The sequence below is a fragment of the Ahaetulla prasina genome, chromosome 13, assembly GCF_028640845.1.
Source record: "Ahaetulla prasina isolate Xishuangbanna chromosome 13, ASM2864084v1, whole genome shotgun sequence".
Classification (NCBI taxonomy): Eukaryota; Metazoa; Chordata; class Lepidosauria; order Squamata; family Colubridae; genus Ahaetulla; species Ahaetulla prasina.
The window spans coordinates 8,672,056-8,692,080 of record NC_080551.1 but is presented as its reverse complement, the minus strand read 5'-3'; the positions used below and the strand labels follow the sequence as shown (position 1 = coordinate 8,692,080).

Genomic DNA, 20,025 nt, shown 5'->3' with positions numbered 1-20,025 from the left:
TTTCCATCGTTTCTTGTCCTGCCCTCTAGTGCTTTCGAAAATAAGTTGACCCCCATCCTCTTTGTGGCAACTCCTCAAATACTTCAATACTACTAACATGTCACTCAGTGGTGAAATCCAAATTTTTTACTACCAGTTCTGTGGGTGTGGCTTGGTGGGCATGGCAGGGGAAGGATACTGCAAAATCTTCATTCCCACCCTCCTCCAAGGGAAGGATATTGCAAAATCCCCATTCCCACCCCACTCAGGGGCCAGCCAGAGGTGGTATTTGCCAGTTATAGAAGCATAGCCAGCCGCACAAACAGACTGAAGAACAGTTTTTATCTGTGGGCTGTCAGATCAGTGGTGGGTTTCAAAAAATTTTACTACCGGTTCTGTGGGCATGGCTTAGTGGGTGTGGCATGGCTTGGTGGGCGTTGCGGGGGAAGGATACTGTAAAATCTCCATTCCCTCTCCACTCCAGGGGAAGGATACTGTAAAATCTCCATTCCCTCCCCACTCCAGGGGAAGGAAGCTGTAAAATCTCCACTCTCTACCCACTCCAGGGGAAGGTTACTGCAAAATCCCCATTTCCTCCCAATCAGCTGGGACTCAGGAGGCAGAGAATAGATGGGGGTAGGGCCAGTCAGAATTTTTAATATCGGTTCTCCGACCTACTCAAAATTTCCGTGACCAGTTCTCCAGAACTGGTCAGAACCTGCTGAAACTCACCTGTGTCAGACTCCTGAATGTGAAATAACATCATAACTACGTAGTATGGTGGACCTGCAGGGCCGGTGCAACCTGTAACATGTTCACACTGGTGCAATAGGACTGGGTGGTTTTTTTTAAAATATGGTTTATTGGGTTAGGGATTTCCTGTCTTCACTGTGAGTTGTATTGTGGTGCACTGGGGGATCTCAACCAATCTCCTTGTACATAGGTTGTGTGCTGAATAAAGAATTAAAATCGAAGAGGTTTCGCTCCTTCATCCGAGAAGCTTCCTCCGGTTCTGGCGCAACAGCCGCACTCGTTGGGGACACAAAACGCTCCTCCTTGCAGATGCTCCTCCGAGCCTGCAGGAGGCGCCGCTCTTCCCACAGCGCAGGACGAGGCCGGTGTAGAGACGAGGCGGCGCGGCCTACTCCGACGATGGCTCAACCGCCGCCGCCGCCTCCTCCCTTCGCCTCCCGCTTCGCGGGGCCGCCGCAGCCCGCCGGCTTTCCCCCGCCCGCGCTGCCTCCCCCGGGGCCTTTCCGGGGACCGCCGCCTCAGCCTTTCCCGCGGGGCCTCTACCCGCCGTTCCCAGGCGGAGGCCTCCCGCCTTTCCTGCCGCCACCGGCGGCGCCTCCTCATCCTCATCCTCCTCCTCAGTGGCCACCGACCCTGCCAGAGAGGCCGCCGTTGCCATGGAGACCGGAGGGCCCGCCGCGGCCTACTCCCGAGGCCTCAGACGCGCCGGGCGACGAGGCCTGCGACCGCGACGAGGCCTGGCTCAGCCGCTTCGTCAGGCGACGACGACCCACCGCCGTCTCCGCGGCTCCGCCTCGGGAGCGGGGCCTGACGGCGGACGAAGCGGCGCGGGCGGCGGCCGAGGCGCTGCGGGCGGTAGCGCGCGTGGCCGGCCTGTGCGCGACCTGGCGGCAGCGGGGCGATGAAGCTACGCCAGGCGAGACGGCCGAAGCCGAGGCCGGCTTGGAGGATCTCCGAGTCCTGGTGAGGCCTCTACGCGAGCCCGGCTCCCTGGAGCTGCTGCGGGCCCGGCTGGAGCGGGCCCGTCAGAAGAGGCTGAGGCGGCGGCAGCGGAGGCAAGAAGCCCGCGCCGCCCGGCAGGAGGAAGAAGCCCGGCGCGCCGAGCGCGAGGCCCGCATCGATCGCTGGAGGGCCCGGCGAGCCCAGGAGGTGGAGGACCGGCACCGGGTGGGTCCTGGGGTTCACGGGGCGGGAAAAAAAGGCGTCCTTGGGAGAAGAGAAGTGGCTGGCCGGGCTTTGGGAAGCAAAGGGATCCCTTTTGCTGCATGGTGGGAAACGCAGTGAAAATACAGGTAGTCCTCGACTTACAACGGTTCACTTAGTGACCGTTCGAACCTACAGCGCCACTGAATAAAGTGTCTTACGGCCATCTGTCACACTTAACGACCGTGGCAGCATCCCCGTGGTCACCTGATTTATATTCAGTCGCTTGACAGCTGACTCACGTTTATGACTTGTTACAGCGTCCGGGGCTGGGTGGTGGTGGTCACGGGACCCCCTTTTGTGACCTTCTGGCGAGCAAAGTCAACGGGAGGGGGTGGGAGAGACCAGATTCGCTTACAAACAATGGTATTACTAATTTAACAGTTGCGGCGATTCGTTTAACAAATTTGGGAAGGGAAGTCGTAAAATGGGGCAAAAGCCACTTAACAAATGCTTCTCTCAGCCACAGAAGTTCTGGGCTCAATTGTAGTCATAAGTCGAGGACTACCTGTAGAGGCAGCCTCCTCTGCCGCCATCACTTTGCTGATCCCTTGTCCTGTGCCTGAAGATATTAAACCAGGGGTCTCCAACCTTAGCAACTTTAAGCCTGGTGGACTTCAACTCCCAGAACCCCCCAGCCAGCAAAGCTGGCTGGGGGGGTTCTGGGAGTTGAAGTCCACCAGGCTTAAAGTTGCTAAGGTTGGAGACCCCTGTATTAAACCATGTAGCAGGGCTGTTATTGCTATTATCCTTCTCATCTATCTCATCTTATCTTACCACTTTCCCCTATTGGCATCTTATGATTTATCGCTTGTTTCCATGTTATGATTTATTATTGTAACTAGGATTTATGATCTATGACTTAATCACTTTGTAGGTAGACTGAGAGCTTATGCACCGGAGACAAATTCCTTGTGTGCCCAGTCATACTTGGCCAATAAAGAATAGTCTATTCTATTCCTATTCCTCCTCAATGCAAGTTTATGGAGTAATGGATTTCACTGACAGCGAGGAAAAGACATGCACACACCCATTCACATATGCACTCTTATGCACACGTAAGGAAATATTTATAATTTTACAATACAGCTTAGGATGACATTGAAGACTTGCTAATACAAACCTGTTGTGACCAAGGCCCAAGTAGTGATTACTCAACACAATTCAGTCCTCAACAATTTATTTTATTAAAACAGCTGAGAATTAATTCATTCTCAGCTTAGTCCAAAACAGAATTCTTAATAACCAGTCGTCCCCGTCCCCCCCACCTTATCACCAACCTTTGATGTCTTTGGCTTTTCTTGGCAAAACCCCCACAAAGTTCAAGAGATGCTGGCAAGAAGCAATCAACGTTGCTTTTCTACCCAAGGGCTCATTGCTGCTCTTTTAAGCCTCATGGGAACGGCCAGTCATCTTCTGGCCTTACTCCCGAATTGTCCTTTTTTCTTCAGCTGTTCTTGCCTTCTGGCAGCTCTTTGCATGCATGCACTAGGAACAGGCTCCTCCTGTTCCTCTGCTGTCCGCCTCTGGAGGCTCCGAAGTCCGCACATCGCTCCCAGATGGCCCTGGCCTCATCTCTGCCTCTGATGCAGAGCCCTCATCCGGGCCTTCCCCTGACTCCAGGACTGGCCCATTGTCCTCTCCGGCCTCCTCACTGTCTGACTCCATTGTCAGGTCCGCCGGCTGCTGGCAGACCACAACAAAACCTCTATAGTTTTGCCATGGCAATAGAAGTAAAAAAAAAATGTTACTGTGTACAGGTAATCCTCAATTTATTCATTTAGTGACCGTTTGAAGTTACAGCAGCACTTAGAAGAGTGGCTTATGACTGTTTTTCATGCTTAGGACAGGGCTAATGAAGCTTCTTGGATGAGAAGTGAAACATCTTCCAAGAAAAACAAGAAAGTCCAGTTGCCTCTTGAAAAAGCACCTTTGGGACATACTTAGGATGGTTGCAGCATCCCCATGGTCACACCATCAAAATTCAGAAGCTTGGCAAGTGGCATTATTTATGACAGCCGCAATGTCCTGAGGTCATATGATTGCCTTTTGCGACCTTTTCAATCAATGGGGAAGCCAGATTCAGTTAACAACCTTGCTACTAACAATAACTGTAGTGGTTCACTTAACAACTCAGGCAAGAAGTGTCATAAAATGGGGCACAACCCATTTAACAACTGTCTTGCTTAGCAACAGAAATTTTGGGCTCAATTGTGGTTGTAAGTCAAGGACCTCCTGTATTTACTTATTTTACAAGTTATACATATGACTGATAGTAGAAACTAAACAACTGGGGGGGATTATTTCTGTGCTATTGTGTTGTACTGCAGTATGTCTCAGAGAGAGATGTCATTTGTTCATATATATATTTTTGCTCATATATTAGCTTGAACTTCCCAAGGGGTGCCTTTCATACGGTGTTGCTAAGCAAAAAAGTTTTCAACAAAGATTACTCTTTCCTTGCAACCTAACAAACCCACTTTTTCGTACTGTTTGCAAGGTTGTTGTGCCTCTTCCTGTTCCGTTTTCTGATTGATATTCTTTTAATTTAGGAACAAGAACTTAAAGCTGCTGCTGATAGCGTGTTATCAGAAGTGAGAAAAAAGCAAGCGGACACAAAGAGGATGGCAGAGATTCTGCGTGGCTTAGAAAAGCTCAGGAAACTAAGAAAAGAAGCAGCAGCAAGAAAAGGTAAATTCCTGGATATTTTTTTTTAAAGCATTCATAATTGTGACTGTGTGTTTTACTTTGTGTTTACTCCTTTTGGTGTACAGTACTCTGTATGGTTAGGAAATGTTGTGCCAAAGTCCTAACGTTACTGCCAGTGAATCTCACACTGCTTTTTTCTGATTTTCTGGTTAGAATCTGCTTTAGATATTGTATAGTGTTCACTATACACTTAGAAGACTTGCATAGTGAACCAATCCAATCTTGGAGCATAGTGGGTAAGAGACACGCAACTAGTCTTTAACTTACAACCACAATTGGGACGGGAATTTTGGTTGCTAATCAATATAGTCAATAAGACAATCGTCATGTGACTAGACCTAATTTTGTTGCCATGTTTTTTTTACTGCAGTTGGTAACTGAATCTGGTTTCCCACATTGACTTTGCTTGTTGGGTAGGTTACGTGCATTCATGTAGCTGGAGGATGCTGGAACCGTTTTAAATGTCACCTGGTTGCCAAGTGCTCAAATTGCAAGCACATGACCACAGGGATGGTGTTACAGTTGCAAGTTTGAGGATGGGTTATGAACTAAGTTTTTCATTTCCATGGCAACTCCAAACCACTGTTAAACAAGTAATCACGATTCGAGGATAGCCTGTTCAGTTATTCTGCTGCAAATAATTGAGAAACTGAGAAGAGGTAGAAAAAAAAATCATAGAGATCATAGTCATTTTTTCCCCAAGGCATTTATTTAAATTAACCCCAGAAATCTAGATGGGTGTTCTCTCCTCCTTCGCCTCTGTCTGAGTGATGGCTTAATTAGCCGGCACTATCAGCTCTGACAGCAAAATAGCAAACGTCTGCCAAGTGTCTCTGTTATCTCCCTCGACGCCGATGAGTCACCCAGGAACGAACTTCAGCTCGTAGTTAATCAGTTGATTTGCCTGCTACGAAGAGGCACAGCAGCTCTCGCTGCCTTTTATATCCTGTGGGGTGTGGCTCCATGACTCAGCACTTCCTAGGCCTGCCCCACCCCTGCTTCTATTGTTCCCGCCTCTCCTGCCTACGAAACCTAGGGTCCAACCAAGCCTGATTGCCATCAACTGGGTCTGAAGGCGTGGCCTGGGGGGGGAAGAGTCAGGAGACGGAGGCCTCATTATCTCTTCCACCTGGCATGCCTCTGGCTTCCAAGGAAGCTTCCAGCTGAGCCAGGGAAGCCAGTGCTCCCGAGGTAAGTCCTGACGGCCCTTCCCCCTCACTTTCCAAGTCACTTTCTGGCAGGAGGCCCGGCTCGGGCGCAGACACAACAATGGGAAACTATGTTATTGAACTAAAACCTACTGTAAATGAGAAAAAGGGCCCATAATAGCAATAGCACTTAGACATATACCGCTTCACAGTGCTTTACAGCCCTCTCTAAGCGGTTTACAGAGTCAGATCTTACCATCAACAATCTGGCTCCTCATTTTACCCACCTCGGAAGGATGGAAGGCTGAGTCAGCCTTGAGCCGATCAGGATCGAACTGCTGGCAGTCAGGAGAGTTAGCCTGCAATACTGCATTTTAACAATTGTGCCACCACAGCTCTTATAAACTATATAAATGTCCTTTTTAGAAAGAATTGGGTTTTGGTTTTTGGTTTTCCTTTCTTTCATGCTGAGGCCTAGGTTCTTTGACTGAATGTTTGATGGGATTTTAGCTTCGGAAGGTCGAGAACCACTGACTAAATGAGCTGTGGGATTCTTCTGAAACAAAAAAAGAAAGAAAATAGCAATAAACACACGTGTGTGTTCGGTGCAGGTGTTTGTCCGCCGCCAGCTGCAGATGAAGCCTTTGAAAGTGAAATTCAGAATTTAAAAGCATCGATTAAAAAACGCACAGAACTCTACGAAGCTGAAGAACGAGCTCTCCGAGTCATGCTGGAAGGAGAGCAGGAAGAAGAAAGGAAACGAGAAATGGAGAAGAAGCTGAAGAAGGAAAGGGAAAAACTCCTGCAGCAGAAGCGTGACATGGACTCCAAACTGTTTGGGGATCCAGGTAATGTTCAGAGTGCTGATGCTCATTGTTTGGGGGAAGCTGATGTACCCTTAAAATCCAGGAATGTTCTGCTTCATTTATGTAGCGACTTTCAGGAGGGAATAGTTACATTAAAAGTGTTTATTTTTATTTCAGATGCAAACAAACTAAAAGTAACTATTCCACAAAATGTTTGTTTATGTAGTTCTTCTATGTCAACACAAGAACTGACTTATTGGATTTAAAACAAAGTTTCATCTTTAAAAAAAGCAACAACCTAGGAGATCTAGTTTTACAATTAAGGGAAGCTCTTATTTCTGTAAAGATTTTCTTATTTATATTTTTAGAAGAATTTCCATTTACCCACGTTTTGGAGCCATTCACACAATACTATTTGCAAGCTGAATATTCCTTGCCAGCTCTCCTCCAGATCAGGTAAGAGTCATTTGTTAGTAAATAAAACAAAGTGAGGTGTTTGTGTACGTTGTTTTGCATAAAAACCTGGGAATTCTCAGCTGTCTTGAATTCCTTTCTAATCCATTTGTTACAGATGTTAATGTTCAGTTGCAACTGTTGAGTCTGCACATCTCAGGTTGTATAACTGTCAGTAGTTGTGTAAAGCATGTTTTATTGTCCTGTAAAGCTTTGCAACAAAGTTGTCTGTTGGGGATGCTGTAATGAGAAACCGTAAAAGAATGATTTATAGTCCTGTTCAATAAAAGCTGTTGAGGTTTTAACTAGACCCAGGAATTGGAATGGAGGGGAAAGACAATGTTTATGTGTCTTCCTTCCCACCTAATTTCCTTGTGTGCTTCCTTTATTTCCTTTTATATTAGGAGAGATCATTTGTTTTTGTGATATACAAGCATTGTTCTAATGAAAGATGTAAAACCTGTCTCCAGCATGATTCAGCCCCTCTGTCCATAGCAGAACCAGGATTGGTATCCATCACAGAGATTTTGATTCAATCCACCACTCAGGCTCAGCAGGTCACTCAAAAAACGGTGTTGCATTTATACCCTATACCAGTGATGGCGAAACTTTTAGACACTGAGTGCCCAAACTGCACACGCTCGTATGCCCAAACTGAAAGATGTGCACAAATGTGTGCATGCGCTTGTGTGCATGTGCGGGATATATGCGAACACAGACAAGTGTGGACATGCGCGCATCCACAGCAGGGACCCGAAGACCAGCTGGCCAATGGGAGGCAGGGCATCCCAACACTGGCAACGCGGCAAGAGGTAAGATCTTTTTTCTTTCATGAGCTTCTGTCTCATCATTTGCAGGGAAACGGAAGCTCACGAAAGAAACGCCATGGAGATCTGACCTGGGGCGATGGTGCATGTGCCAGCAGAGAGGGCTCCTTGTGCGACCTCTGGCACTCGTGCCATAGGTTTGCCATCATGGTCCTATACTGAACTAAATCATTTATAAACCTAAGGGCTACATTTGCACAACATGCTAGTTTGGCTAGTACTTTATGACTTATTATACAAAAGCCAGCCATTTAATTTATTGTGCAAATCCACAAAATAAGTTAATTCAGTAAACCTGTTGTGTGAATGCATCCTACCTCTTAAATTAATCTTCCTCACAAGGTAATTGTGGATAAAATTGGATCTAATCTGTACCATTGGATGCTCTTGAAAGAAAGGTGGGACATAAATAGAACAGCTTTTTTAATTGTCCCTTGAGTAGCCACAGTTCATTCAAATTCCCTGTAACCACGTTCCTACAGTACTTTGCACCTATCTGTGAATTCCGTATTCAGCTGCAGGTGAAATAATTCAGACAAGGAATAGATACAGTGCTCAGTGTGTTGTCTAACTTTTTCCCTTAAAGGCATGAATGGGATCAATACTTGGTGCCTGCAAGTCACCCTGAAGGAGATTTCATTCCACCAGGATGGGTCCTTCCAAGTCCTCCCTCCAGTGACACCTGGGCCACTGCTGTCAGGTGATGACTTTGAAGCACCATTGAAGACAAGGCATGGCGTGATTTGCCAGTTTGGGAAGGCTGCCATAAACGATGTGTGATTGACAACTCACATTAGAAGAGTGCTTTGAGTTTAAAATACATTATAGGTGGCTAAAAGATGCCAGAAAATATTGACTGAGAAGACAAGCTTAAAGATGCTGTTAAAAGTATAGCATTGATACTTATTGTAGTGCTTGTAAGTCTTCTCAAGCATCTGGTTATACTTGAGCATCAAAGGATTTTGATCATGCAAGAAGTGTCAATGAATCATTGCTGTGCATGTATTGGAGTTTGTGGGATAGATCCATACTTTAAAATGACTTTCCTCGGAAATTTATCTGAGTTTACCTTCAATGGGATGTAAATCCTACAAAATCAAAAGTGTAATCCCAGCGATAGAAAAATAAGTATGCCATGGATCTGCAGGGTGACATTGGCTAATAGAGGCCAGATATAGAGCTCAGCTTATCTATAGAGCTTATAGAGTTCAGAGACCACGCAATTGATGCATCAGCAAAACATTATTCTACATTAAGTGTTCTTAATGTAAAGTAAACTCTGGGAAGTCAGATGTTATTGCCCCAAGGCAACATCAAAGATGATTTCTTTGGAACAGTATCCAGATGTTTACATTCAAGCTATTTTCCAAAACACCTCTGTAGTTATCCTGGCCTTACATGGCAGGAATTAAGTGAATAGACAGATGTGGCCGATAGTCATTTCCTTTGAAGCTTGACTTACAGTACTGCTTTTAAAAATTATGGCGCTAAATTGGAGTTGTATGGAGTGAATTAACTAGCTTTTGTCCAGGTTGCCATAAAAAGTGCCTTTCATTGATACACACATGTGATTTACATACTTAGGGAAGCATTTGTTTTGTTTTGGTTTTCTCTTAAAGTAGGATAATAGAATAGGGATATAAGCTAAAGGGGTTTTGCCTCTTTGTATTTTGATTATAACATCAATGCATGGTTTGGCGTTCCAAGAAAGGCGTCTTGAACTTGTGTGCTCTTCTGCTCCCCTTCCTGTGTTTTAATAAATGACTCCTTGCCAGCCTAGCTTACAACCCTAGCTGAAGGGCACATTTCCAGTTTAAATAAATGACAAACTCTGCAGAAACATAGTTCATTCCTTGAAGTGAAAGAATGTAAAGAGGAAGCAGATAGAGATTTTTTTTACCTGTGAACTACCAGCTGCTCAGAAACTTTGTGTGTGCTTGTACATATGTCCTATAAAAAGTTCTTCAGAATACTCATTCTGTATGAATTCTGTGATTCATAAATTGCAAAAAACTAGAAATTACTATTGTTGACCAAAAGAAATGTATTCCTACCAAACCTTGCTACGTTTCTCCACTGCTCAGCGAATACCCTTTTTTTTTTTGGATATTCAGTTATTTTACATTCACTTGTTTCTTCAGATCTGTTTACTTCTGAAACAAAAGTTCTAAGTATTTAATACCAGTTGGTTTAGTTTTGCATTATTTACACTGGAAAGACTGAATGTTCTCTAATCTCATACTTTTTCCTGCATTTCTTTAAGAAAAAGTTATTATTTTAACACATTTTATTTGTACAATTATGCCCACAAACACTGTTAAATCATCTTTTCTCAGACCTAAGAAAAATTGAAACCGCAGGCATGGCTGTTAATGACATAAAAGAGCAAGTTGTACCCAAATTGCTAGTACAAACCATAGCTTTTGTCTGGTACATGTGTGCAATAAATAGACTTGTTAAACGTTTATTGGAAGATAATTGTCAAATCATCTGCAAAGCTTGCTTTATTGTCTTGTAAAGTTTGCGACAAAGTCTTGAGGATGCTGTAATGGGAAACTGTAAATTGTCAAAGTGACTTATAGCCTTGTTTAATAAAAGTATGTTGCCTTTTGTTTGTACTTAATAAATTATTAGAATTTCAACGCTTGTATCTGGCATTTATTTTGCTTCCTTTGTGGCACAGAACCTCCTTAAGCAAAAAGCCACAAGATGCAGCAGTGGCCGCTGTGGGAAACAAAATTGTTGCACATTTTTCTTCATAATATTATTGAAAATACAGGACTGCCCCCTCCCCCCCCTCCCCAAGCATCTTCTCGCTTCCAGACATTTTCAGTTGAGACAGTCGTGATTATATGTTATAACTGGACACAGTGACCTATATATGGATTCTAGAGCTGATTAGTCTGCTTACCCCATTGGAAAACCTGACGACAAACTCTTATTCAAGCGGCTCTAATCATTTAGGCTTGGCCAGGGCTTCCTCTGCAACAGCGGAGGTGGCTGCCAGCAAGACGCCTCCGTCTTCCACTGGCAAGGGCCTTTCTAATTCCTTGCTAAGGTGAGTTTTCTTTTACCTAAGAAATAAATGTGTGTAACCTGGAGAGTTGATTGTTAAGCTGAAGAAATAGTTAGAGGTTTATAGGTGGGTTTCTTACGTACAGACAGAGATATAAATCTGACATTTCTTTAAATAATTTTTTTAAGCCCAGGGATTCCAGTCCTTACAAAAGAATTTAGTGTACTTCTTTTTTATCAATAGTTCATGTACTGAGTACTAGGTTCACACTCTTAGTAATTCCTTTCTCCATTTGATATATTTCTAATTTTTTTGTTCCTTTTGCTTGTATGTTCCTTATTTTTTTTAAAAAAAATATTAATCTGTGTTTTTAAAAAAATTTAAAAATACTTGTAGCAGTGATAACACATAAAGTTGGGATTTTAAATTGCAATCAGAGATAAATATTACATGCCTAATATTCCAGTTGTGATCAATTCTGGGGTCGTATACTTTCTAGACAGTACTGGTACTAGAAAGTTCATGAACTCTCTTATCTCTTTCCATCTAGGAATTGCTAATTCAGATTTTCATTTTATATCCTTAATTCAAACTGGCAGAATAAAAATATTATATTTCCATCATCATTTTAATTGGCACTTTTAAATCTATCCATATTCAGCTGTTAAAATTACTTTGGGGCAGCTTTTTCTTAACTTGATGCCTTTCACACTGATCTTGTTAGGTGTTATGGGAACTGTAGTGCTGAATTGGGAGGAAATATGACGAACTATGTTGCTTTACAGATAAGAGATGAAAATACTACTTGTTAAATGTTTTACAAAGGAAAGTTGTCAATTGTAAAACAATTACAATATTTAATAGATGCCTGGAAATGGATTTCTGGAATTCAACAGTTTTGTTTCATTGCCTTGAATCTTCTATAACTTCCACCTGAAGTCATTAATTATCTTAACTGATTTTAATGCCTAAAAGAATCCTTGACAGTCCATTAACTCAAGGCAGATCTTGTGCACTGTATCTGAATTAGATCAACATATGGAGTTCTCTGGACTTAAGAAGAACAGGTTTCCTTGTTTTTGTTTCTCCTTGTGTTGCTTGTGTTGCAATGACTGCAGAGCGTGGCATATTAGCCTCTCTACTCTGAAATAGTCATGCCAGGAGCCTAGAATTTGGGAATGTCTAATCTTGGCTTGTTAACAAATACAGATAAGTTGCAGATGGGGAGGAGCTGGTACGCAACTTCCTTTTCCAACTTTTACACAAACCAAATCGAGAATGCAGAAACATAAGTAAGAGATGATCTGCAATGCAGTCGTCCTTGTAATTTCAGTCCCATATTTCTGATGGGAAGCGGACCCTGATAACTGTACGTAAAATATGTATATTTTTAATTTCACTTCTATATTGAAATTTACAGTTAAACTCCTGGCGAAAGCAAGTAGATTGATGGCGCCTGTCCTCCCTTAGCTGACTCTTAAGACAGGGCAAAATAAGAACGTGATTCATCATTTCCTGCTTAGTTTGTTCAGTCCCTCACCTTCCCATGACACTTGGCTTAAAAAGTCTTTTGTGCTAGAGCAACACATGGCTAATGTTCTGGGAACGCAACAGTGCCCCATATGGAACGAGTTAACAAAAATATACGTGCAACACATTAAAGCTGGCTGCCTTCCCCCTGGCTTCCACGTTAGCACTAAGTGATTTAATCTATGCATTAGACATCTGGCAGTAAGTCCTTCGAAATAAACCAGTAGCAATTAAACGGGGTCTTAAAAGTCCTAAGTACACCTTTTGGTTTCTTTTTTATTAGAATAATATATTCGGGGACGTAATGAGCTACTTGGAAGGCGTACCTTTCAGAGTGACCGTAAGCTTTGTGGACGATGCCAACTTGGCCGACCAGCCGGAGATTGAGCTGCCCAAGTGTGCAGAAGTCTTAACGTACACAATGGTAAACAGATTAATTGCTGTAATACTTTTAGATTACTACACTGATGGGCCATTCACCAGCTCCGAGAAGAAACCTTGACCCTCTTCCTACACCCGAGCTACAAATATTCAACCATTATTACAAACAAATATTTTTTTTCCTGTCTTAACTAGAAGTGGTAATCTCAGTGGGTGTCTGGATTGAATCATAGTTTGTGGGGTTGAAAAAGCTAATTGGGGTTGGCTTGCCTTAAAATCAAGAAAAGAGAACTGAATTGCCAGAGGGGAATTGGACACAAATCTGTGCAAACCAAGTGTTATTCACTTAGCAGAAATATTGTATTTCAGCTAATCCTAAAAATGCAATTGCTAGATCACAATCAATGCAGTACGTTTTTCTTGTTTTTTCTCTATTATACATGCAAGTCCATCTGCAAAGTATTAACTCTCTATTGAGCCTTTTTGAAGTGTATTTCCATAACAATCCCCATAGCCGTTTCAAAATAAAATGCCTTTATTTGTTTCTCTGTCCATCCACCCACCCTAACCTACAGTTATTCTCAAAAGGTTTCTGACACAATACAATTAAACCTCGATTTATGACCACAATCGAGCCCAAAATACCTTTTGCTAAGGAAGACAATTGTTAAGTGACTTTTTATGACCTTTCTTGCCACAGTTGTTAAGTGAATCACAGTAGTATGGTAGTTAGATTAATAACATGGTTGTTAAGTGAAGCTGGTTTCCCCATTGACTTTGCTTGTCAGAAGGTTACAAAGGGGGATCACATGACCCTCAGGACACTGCAACTATCATAAATATGAGCCAGTTGCCAAGCAGCCGAATTTTGTTCACAATACCAGGGATTGTAAGTGTGAAAGTGGCCGTAAGTCACTTTTTACAGTGCAGTTCTAAGTTTGAACAGTCACTAAATGATTGTTGTAAGTTGAGGGCTACCTTTAGCAATAGCACTTAACACGTAGACTTATATATCACTTCCTAGTGTTTTACAGCCCTCTCTAAGCAGTTTACAGAGTCAGCATCTTGCCCACAAGAATCTGGGTCCTCATTTTACCGACCTTGGAAGGCTGGAAGGCTGAGTCAACCTTGAGCTGGTCAGGCTCAAACTCCTGGCAGTGGCTATTTTGCAATATTGCATTCTAACCACTGGGAGGGAGGGAGGGAGGGAGGGAGGGAGGGAGGGAAGGAAGGAAGGAAGGAAGATAGCAATAGGAAGATAGTAGACATATATCACTTCCTAGTGCTTTACAGCCCTTTCCAAACAATTTATAGAGTCAACATCTTGCCCCCAAGAATCTGAGTCCTCATTTTACCGACCTCGGAAGGATGGAAGGCTGAGTCAACCTTGAACTGGTCAGAATCAAACTGCTGGCTGTCGGCAGAGTTAGTCTGCAATACTGCATCCTAACCACTGTGCCACCACGGTTCCTACATAGAGACAATCTTCAGTAACTTTGGGCTTGGACATTTCAATATTTTTCTTTCTCCTATTACGTTGTGTCTTCAGAGCATTCCCACCAGCAGAGAGCATCATTGCATTTTTGGAATAAGACTTCTTCAGAAAAACATCATTTTTTGCTGTTACACAGCAGTGTACATTTTCTGAACGCCGCTCCTTATTGTCACTTTGTGTGTGCAGTTTGCTTAGGTTAAACATTCAAATCTATAGATGCCCAAAATAGGGAAAGAACTGGCGTTTTGAGTGGCCCAATCTATTTTGCGTGCTGAACTATGCAGGTGAATTTGCAGCTGGAAAATACTTATCTTCAAAGCCTCAACCCAAAGAAATTAATCATCCGTTTTAAGTTAAAAACTGACATTGAAAATATCGAGTGGGACTTTATTCCAAGGCAGAATTGGAACATTTGGGATTTGCTTTTCTAGAATAAACTGCAGTCACATCAGCAAAAGTAATTTGACTAAACAGTACAAAGAAGAAACCAAAGTAGTTAAAAGTCCAATGATAACAGCTGGAACACTTATTCGTCTAATTTACCATACAAAGCTTTCCTGAAAAAAAAGCCACCTCCTTTTTTGAAAGAGGGTTGAGTGAAGTTGGAAGGGGGGAAAAAAATACATAGCTGCATTAATATTCAAATTCTGGGAGATTTGCAATGATGGGGAAAAACTGACTCAGGGTTTCTAAATGAAGCAGATTTATCTATTATCAGAAAAATGCAGTGTCAGTATGATGATTTGATCCTGTGTTATACTATTTTGGTTTTTCATATCTACAGTTTTGGTTTTCTGTTTACCGAATTTAATTTAAAGGTAAAGGTTCCCCTCGCACATATGTGCTGGTTGTTCCCGACTCTAGGGGACGGTGCTCATCTCCGTTTCAAAGCCGAAGAGCCAGTGCTGTCCGAAGACGTCTCCGTGGTCATGTGACTGGCATGACTAAACACCAAAGGCGCACGGAACGCTGTTCCCTTCCCACCAAAGGTGGTCCCTATTTTTCTAATTGCGTTTTTTTACGTGCTTTCGAACTGCTAGGTTGGCGGAAGCTAGGACAAGTAACGGGAGCTCACCCTGTTACACGGCAGCACCAGGGATTTGAACTGCTGAACTGCTGACCTTTCGATCGACAAGCTCAGCATCCTAGCCCCTTGAGCTACCGCGTCCCCAGAATTTAATTTAGTCTGCCTTAAATTAGGTTATGATCTATTTATAATCAACTGCTTAAGTTTGTCTTAGGTGAGACATACCTACAGTTCAACATTCATTTAATTCATTTGATTCCTACCTACTTAAGAAATATACAAACAGAAAGAATAGTTTTCAGATTGATTTTAGATATCTCCTCTACAATGAAGTGGTGGATTACTAGTTTTTGTTTGCTGCACTATTGATTAATTGCGTTATTTTACTGTTTTTTATTTTTAATATTTTTAGAAAGTTTTAATAATTTCAGTAACATTCTAATCTGCCAAAAGAATTTAAGATATTGGATGAATTAGAACCATCATCATCTAAAGGTATTGCTCGACTTATAACAGATGGTTTACTGACCATTCAGATTTACAACGGCGTGTAACTTATGACCATTTTTCGCATGTGCAACCTTTGCAGGATTCCCCATGGTCACATGATTAAAGTTCAGATGCTTGGCAAGTGACTCTGGTATTTATGACAGATGCAATATCCCAGGATCATGTGATCCCTTTTTGTGACCTTCTGGCAAACAAAGTCAATGAGGATTCACTTAAGTGAATTACTAACTTATCTACTGCATATATTAAGTAATATTAAGTAATATTACTAACTTATCTACTGCAGCGATTTGCTTAGCGGCTGTGGCAAGAAAGGTCATAAATTGGCGGCAAAATTCACTTAACAAATGTGTCACTAAGCAACAGAAATTTGGGCCTCAATTATGGTCATACGTCAAGGATTACTTGTACTTGTAAGCATCCCAAGACAATTACTATTGATAGTAGAATTTAAGATACATTTTGGTCTCAGTCAAAGGTCTCAGTTTCCTTTAAGGCAGGGGTGTCCAAACCTGGCAACTTTAAGACCTGTGGACTTCAACTCTCAGAATTCCTCAGCCAGCAAAGCTGAGATTTGAACTATTTTAAAAAAAAGGTTCAAATCATGGCAACTGGACCAAAGTTTGTTAATCTGAGATTAAGCAAAACTGGCTGAGGAATTCTGGGAGTTGGAAGTCCACAAGTCTTAAAGTTGCCAAGTTTGGACTCCCCTGTTTTAAGGTGTTATTTTTTTTTAAATCAAAGTCATATTTTCAAGATGACCCTAATGGGTTTGATGGACATAGGATAGTTTAGGATTTGGCTCAAGGAAAGAGAAGCTCCAGATGTTGTGACGTTGGATATTGGAATTACATCATATATTCTGTCTCATATTCTCTACGTGTTTAGCTTGGCTGGGAAGATGCTCACATTTCATCTTCTTTGCTTTTCAACAGCATGATTTTTCACTAGAGAAAAAGGTCCTTTACTGGATCAACTCGGCCTCACGGCAAGAGATTCCCTGGTTTAACGCGACCGCTAATACGTATCCCACGGCCCCTCCTTGTTGGCTTCTGTTGGTGGACGCGAAAGACAACGTGGCCGGTAGCCACAAGGCAACGGGTTGCAAAACCAAAGAAATGACACGCGTCCAAAGCTGTATGAATCTGGGCACCAGGTTTGAGAGGCTCCACTTCCCTGGCAGCAAAGAGAAGACAATGAAAAGCGAGGATTTAGACCAGGGTCCTGAGGAGCAGGACAGTTCTGAAGGCAAGGAATCTTCTTCAGGTACCTCTGAAGAACCTGACAGTGAAGAACCTTTAGCGCCAATGCCCAGTGCTCTACCTCAGCTTTTTGATCTTCCCCAAAGCAGGCCGAAGACTTCCCCAGGGCATCTAACCGCTGCGTCAGAAAGCAGCTGCCCGAGGTCTCTTTTGGGCCAGCAGAGGCAATCCACATACTTCTTAAACAACGTGAAGAACGAGTTGGAAGGTGCCAAGAAGAAGCTGTTGGCCGTCATGCACCCTTTAAAACGAACCGCCACAGACTCTGCCTTGGTTTCTAAGGCTTTCTCTCTTCACCAGCACGCCAGAAGCATCAGGAACTTCCGATTCGGAGTCGGTTCCCCTCCTCGCTTAGCACAAACTTTAATTCCATCCCCGCCACCTACTTCCTGTTGTAAGCCAAGTCGGCTTCATTCCGCGGGGCTTGTCGGTCCCATCCAACACCATAAACCTACTGTGGCAGTAAGTAACCATCTTTCCTTTCTTCTGTTTTTTTTTTTTTCTCTTCTTCCCGTGTCATGGTGTTATAGAATCACAGGATCTGGGAGCCAATCATCAGAACCTTGGAGATCTTCTAGTCCAACCCTCCTGCTCAAGCAGGAGACCCTATTACCATTCCAGACAAGTGGCTGTCCAGTCTCTTCTTAAAAGCCTCCAGTGATGAAGCTCCCACAACTTCTGAAGGCAACTTCTGTTCCACTGGTTCATTGTTCTCACTGTCAGGAAGTTTCTCCTTAATCCCAGGTTGCTTCTCTCTTTGATTATTTTCCATCCATTGCAGTGGTGGGTTTCAATTTTTTTTACTACCAGTTCTGTGGGTGTGGTTTGGTGGGCGTGGCATGGCTTGGTGGGCGTGGCATGACTTGGTGGGCGTGGCAGGGGAAGGATATTGTAAAATCTCCGTTCCCTCCCCACTCCAGGGAATGGATCAGGGGTGAAATCCATCAGGTTCTGACAGGTTCTGGAGAACCGGTAGTGGAAATTTTGAGTAGTTCGGAGAACCGGCAAATACCACCTCTGGCTGGCCCCGGAGTAGGGTGGGAATGGGGATTTTGCAATATCCTTCCCCTGCCACTCCCATCAAGCCATACCATACCCACCAAGCCACACCCACAGAACCGGTAGTAAAAAAAAAATGGATTTCACCATTGGGAAGGATACTATAAAATCTCCATTCCCTCTCCACTTCAAGGGAAGGTTACTGCAAAATCCCCATTTCCTGTCGATCAGCTGGGACTCAGGAGGCAGAGAATGGATGGGGGCGGGGCCAGTCAGAGGTGGCATTTACCGGTTCTCCGAACTACTCAAAATTTTCACTACCAGTTCTCTGGGACTGGTCAGAACCTTCTGAAACTCACCTCTGATCCATTTCTTCTTGTCCTGCCTTCTGGTGCTTTGTAGAATAATTTGAAAAAACCCCCCCCTCTTCTTTGTAGCAGCACCTCAAATACTGGAATACTGCTATCATATCGCCCCTAATTCTTTTCTCTAGACTAGCCAAACCCAAATGCATTAATGTTTCAAAATAATGCTTTAAAGATCAGTGCGAGAGAAATGTACAGGGCATTCTAGATGACATCCAGTGCTGATAAATGACATGCGCATGAATGAGCCAGCTCATAATTCAGATGCTAGGTTGAGACTGGCTAAATCACAGCCTGATTTAGCATCGCTTTTATTGTGCAAAGACATGGTTAACTAGGATCAAAACGTCTGTTTCAGTGATCGGTTTCAAAAAATTTTTTACTACCGGTTCTGTGGGCGGGGCTTGGTGGGTGGGGCGGGGCTTGGTGGACGGGGCATGGCTTGGTGGGCATGGCAGGGGAAAGATACTGTAAAATCTTCATTCTCACCCCACTCCAGGGGAAGGATACTGTAAAATTTATTTATTTATTTATTTGTCACAACAGCATATATAAGCAGTGGTGGGATTCAGCCAGTTCGCACCACTTCGGGAGAACTGGTTGTTAACTTTCTGAGCAGTTTGGTAAACTGATTGTTGGAAGAAATCATTAGGGCAGAGAACCGGTTGTTAAATGACTTGAATCCCACCACTGTATATAAGCATAAGCATGAAATAACTATACAATATATAAGCATATATATAATCATAAGTATGTAATAACTAAATGAAATTGGATACAATCAAGGGAACATTAGGACAGGAATGGTAGGCACGTTGGTGCTCTTATGCACGCCCCTTACAGACCTCTTAGGAATGGGGTGAGGTCAATAGTAGATAGTTTTTGGTTAAAGCTTTGGGGATTTTGGGAAGAGACCACAGAGTCTGGTATTCTCACCCCACTCCAGGGGAAGGTTACTGTAAAATCCCCATTTCCTCCCGATCAACTGGGACTTGGCAGGCAGAGAATAGATGGGGGCGGGGCCAGTCAGAATTTTTACTACCGGTTCTGAGAACTACTCAAAATTTCCGCTACCGGTTCTCCAGAGCTGGTCAAAACCTGCTGAAACCCACCTCTGGTCTGTTTGTACTAAAAGAGGATTTGCTTAAAGCTGAACGTGGCAATGTGAAAACCAGCGATTCCCAGGCTAGAGTGGATCATTGTTTAAACATCTCAGCTGCCCAAGGGAGACACCAAATGTCCATGTATTTGGCAGCGCAGGAGGAAGAAACTTAAAAGCTGCCGGACAGACATGAAAATTCTTCTCTCTTTGCACTGACCCGTTGCATTATGGCTTTGTTCTTCTCTGCGATATAATTTTTTTTTTAAAGTGATCTATGGGAGCTTTCTGAAAAGTCTAGCCAAGAGCTGAGTAAGGATTAAGTGTCTGGAGATCTGCAGTTTACTGTCTAGCATGGATATAGAATCTGAGTATTGTATTAAAAAGGGTTGAGTATGACTGACTTGGGTGTAGCTTAAAGGCAGAGATGGTCAAACTTTGTGGACCAGCGGACAACTAGAGC

At 43.3% G+C, this 20,025-nt stretch overlaps 2 protein-coding genes across 3 annotated transcripts in view; both read left to right on the top strand.

Annotated features, from left to right (window-relative positions):
- Window positions 1–1,067: 1,067 nt before the first annotated feature.
- On the top strand, window positions 1,068–10,520 carry PDCD7 (programmed cell death 7). The gene is made up of 5 exons (XM_058155701.1): window positions 1,068–1,899; window positions 4,488–4,626; window positions 6,404–6,640; window positions 6,967–7,054; window positions 8,465–10,520. Exons 1-5 carry the CDS (start codon window positions 1,132–1,134, stop codon window positions 8,580–8,582), a joined length of 1,350 nt encoding a protein of 449 aa, XP_058011684.1. The 5' UTR covers window positions 1,068–1,131; the 3' UTR covers window positions 8,583–10,520.
- A 204-nt stretch (window positions 10,521–10,724) lies between these two features.
- The window catches only part of UBAP1L (ubiquitin associated protein 1 like), a 29,186-nt gene continuing 19,885 nt past the window's right edge, over window positions 10,725–20,025 (top strand). Inside the window, exons 1-3 of one of the 2 annotated variants that reach the window (XM_058155707.1) lie at window positions 10,725–10,936; window positions 12,708–12,848; window positions 16,773–17,561. In XM_058155707.1, coding sequence (XP_058011690.1) covers window positions 12,729–12,848; window positions 16,773–17,561 — 909 coding nt within the window. In that variant the 5' untranslated portion in view covers window positions 10,725–10,936; window positions 12,708–12,728. Of the gene's footprint in view, window positions 10,937–10,990; window positions 12,264–12,707; window positions 12,849–16,772; window positions 17,562–20,025 lie in introns of those variants that run through there. The other variant, XM_058155706.1, reaches the window with a different exon arrangement.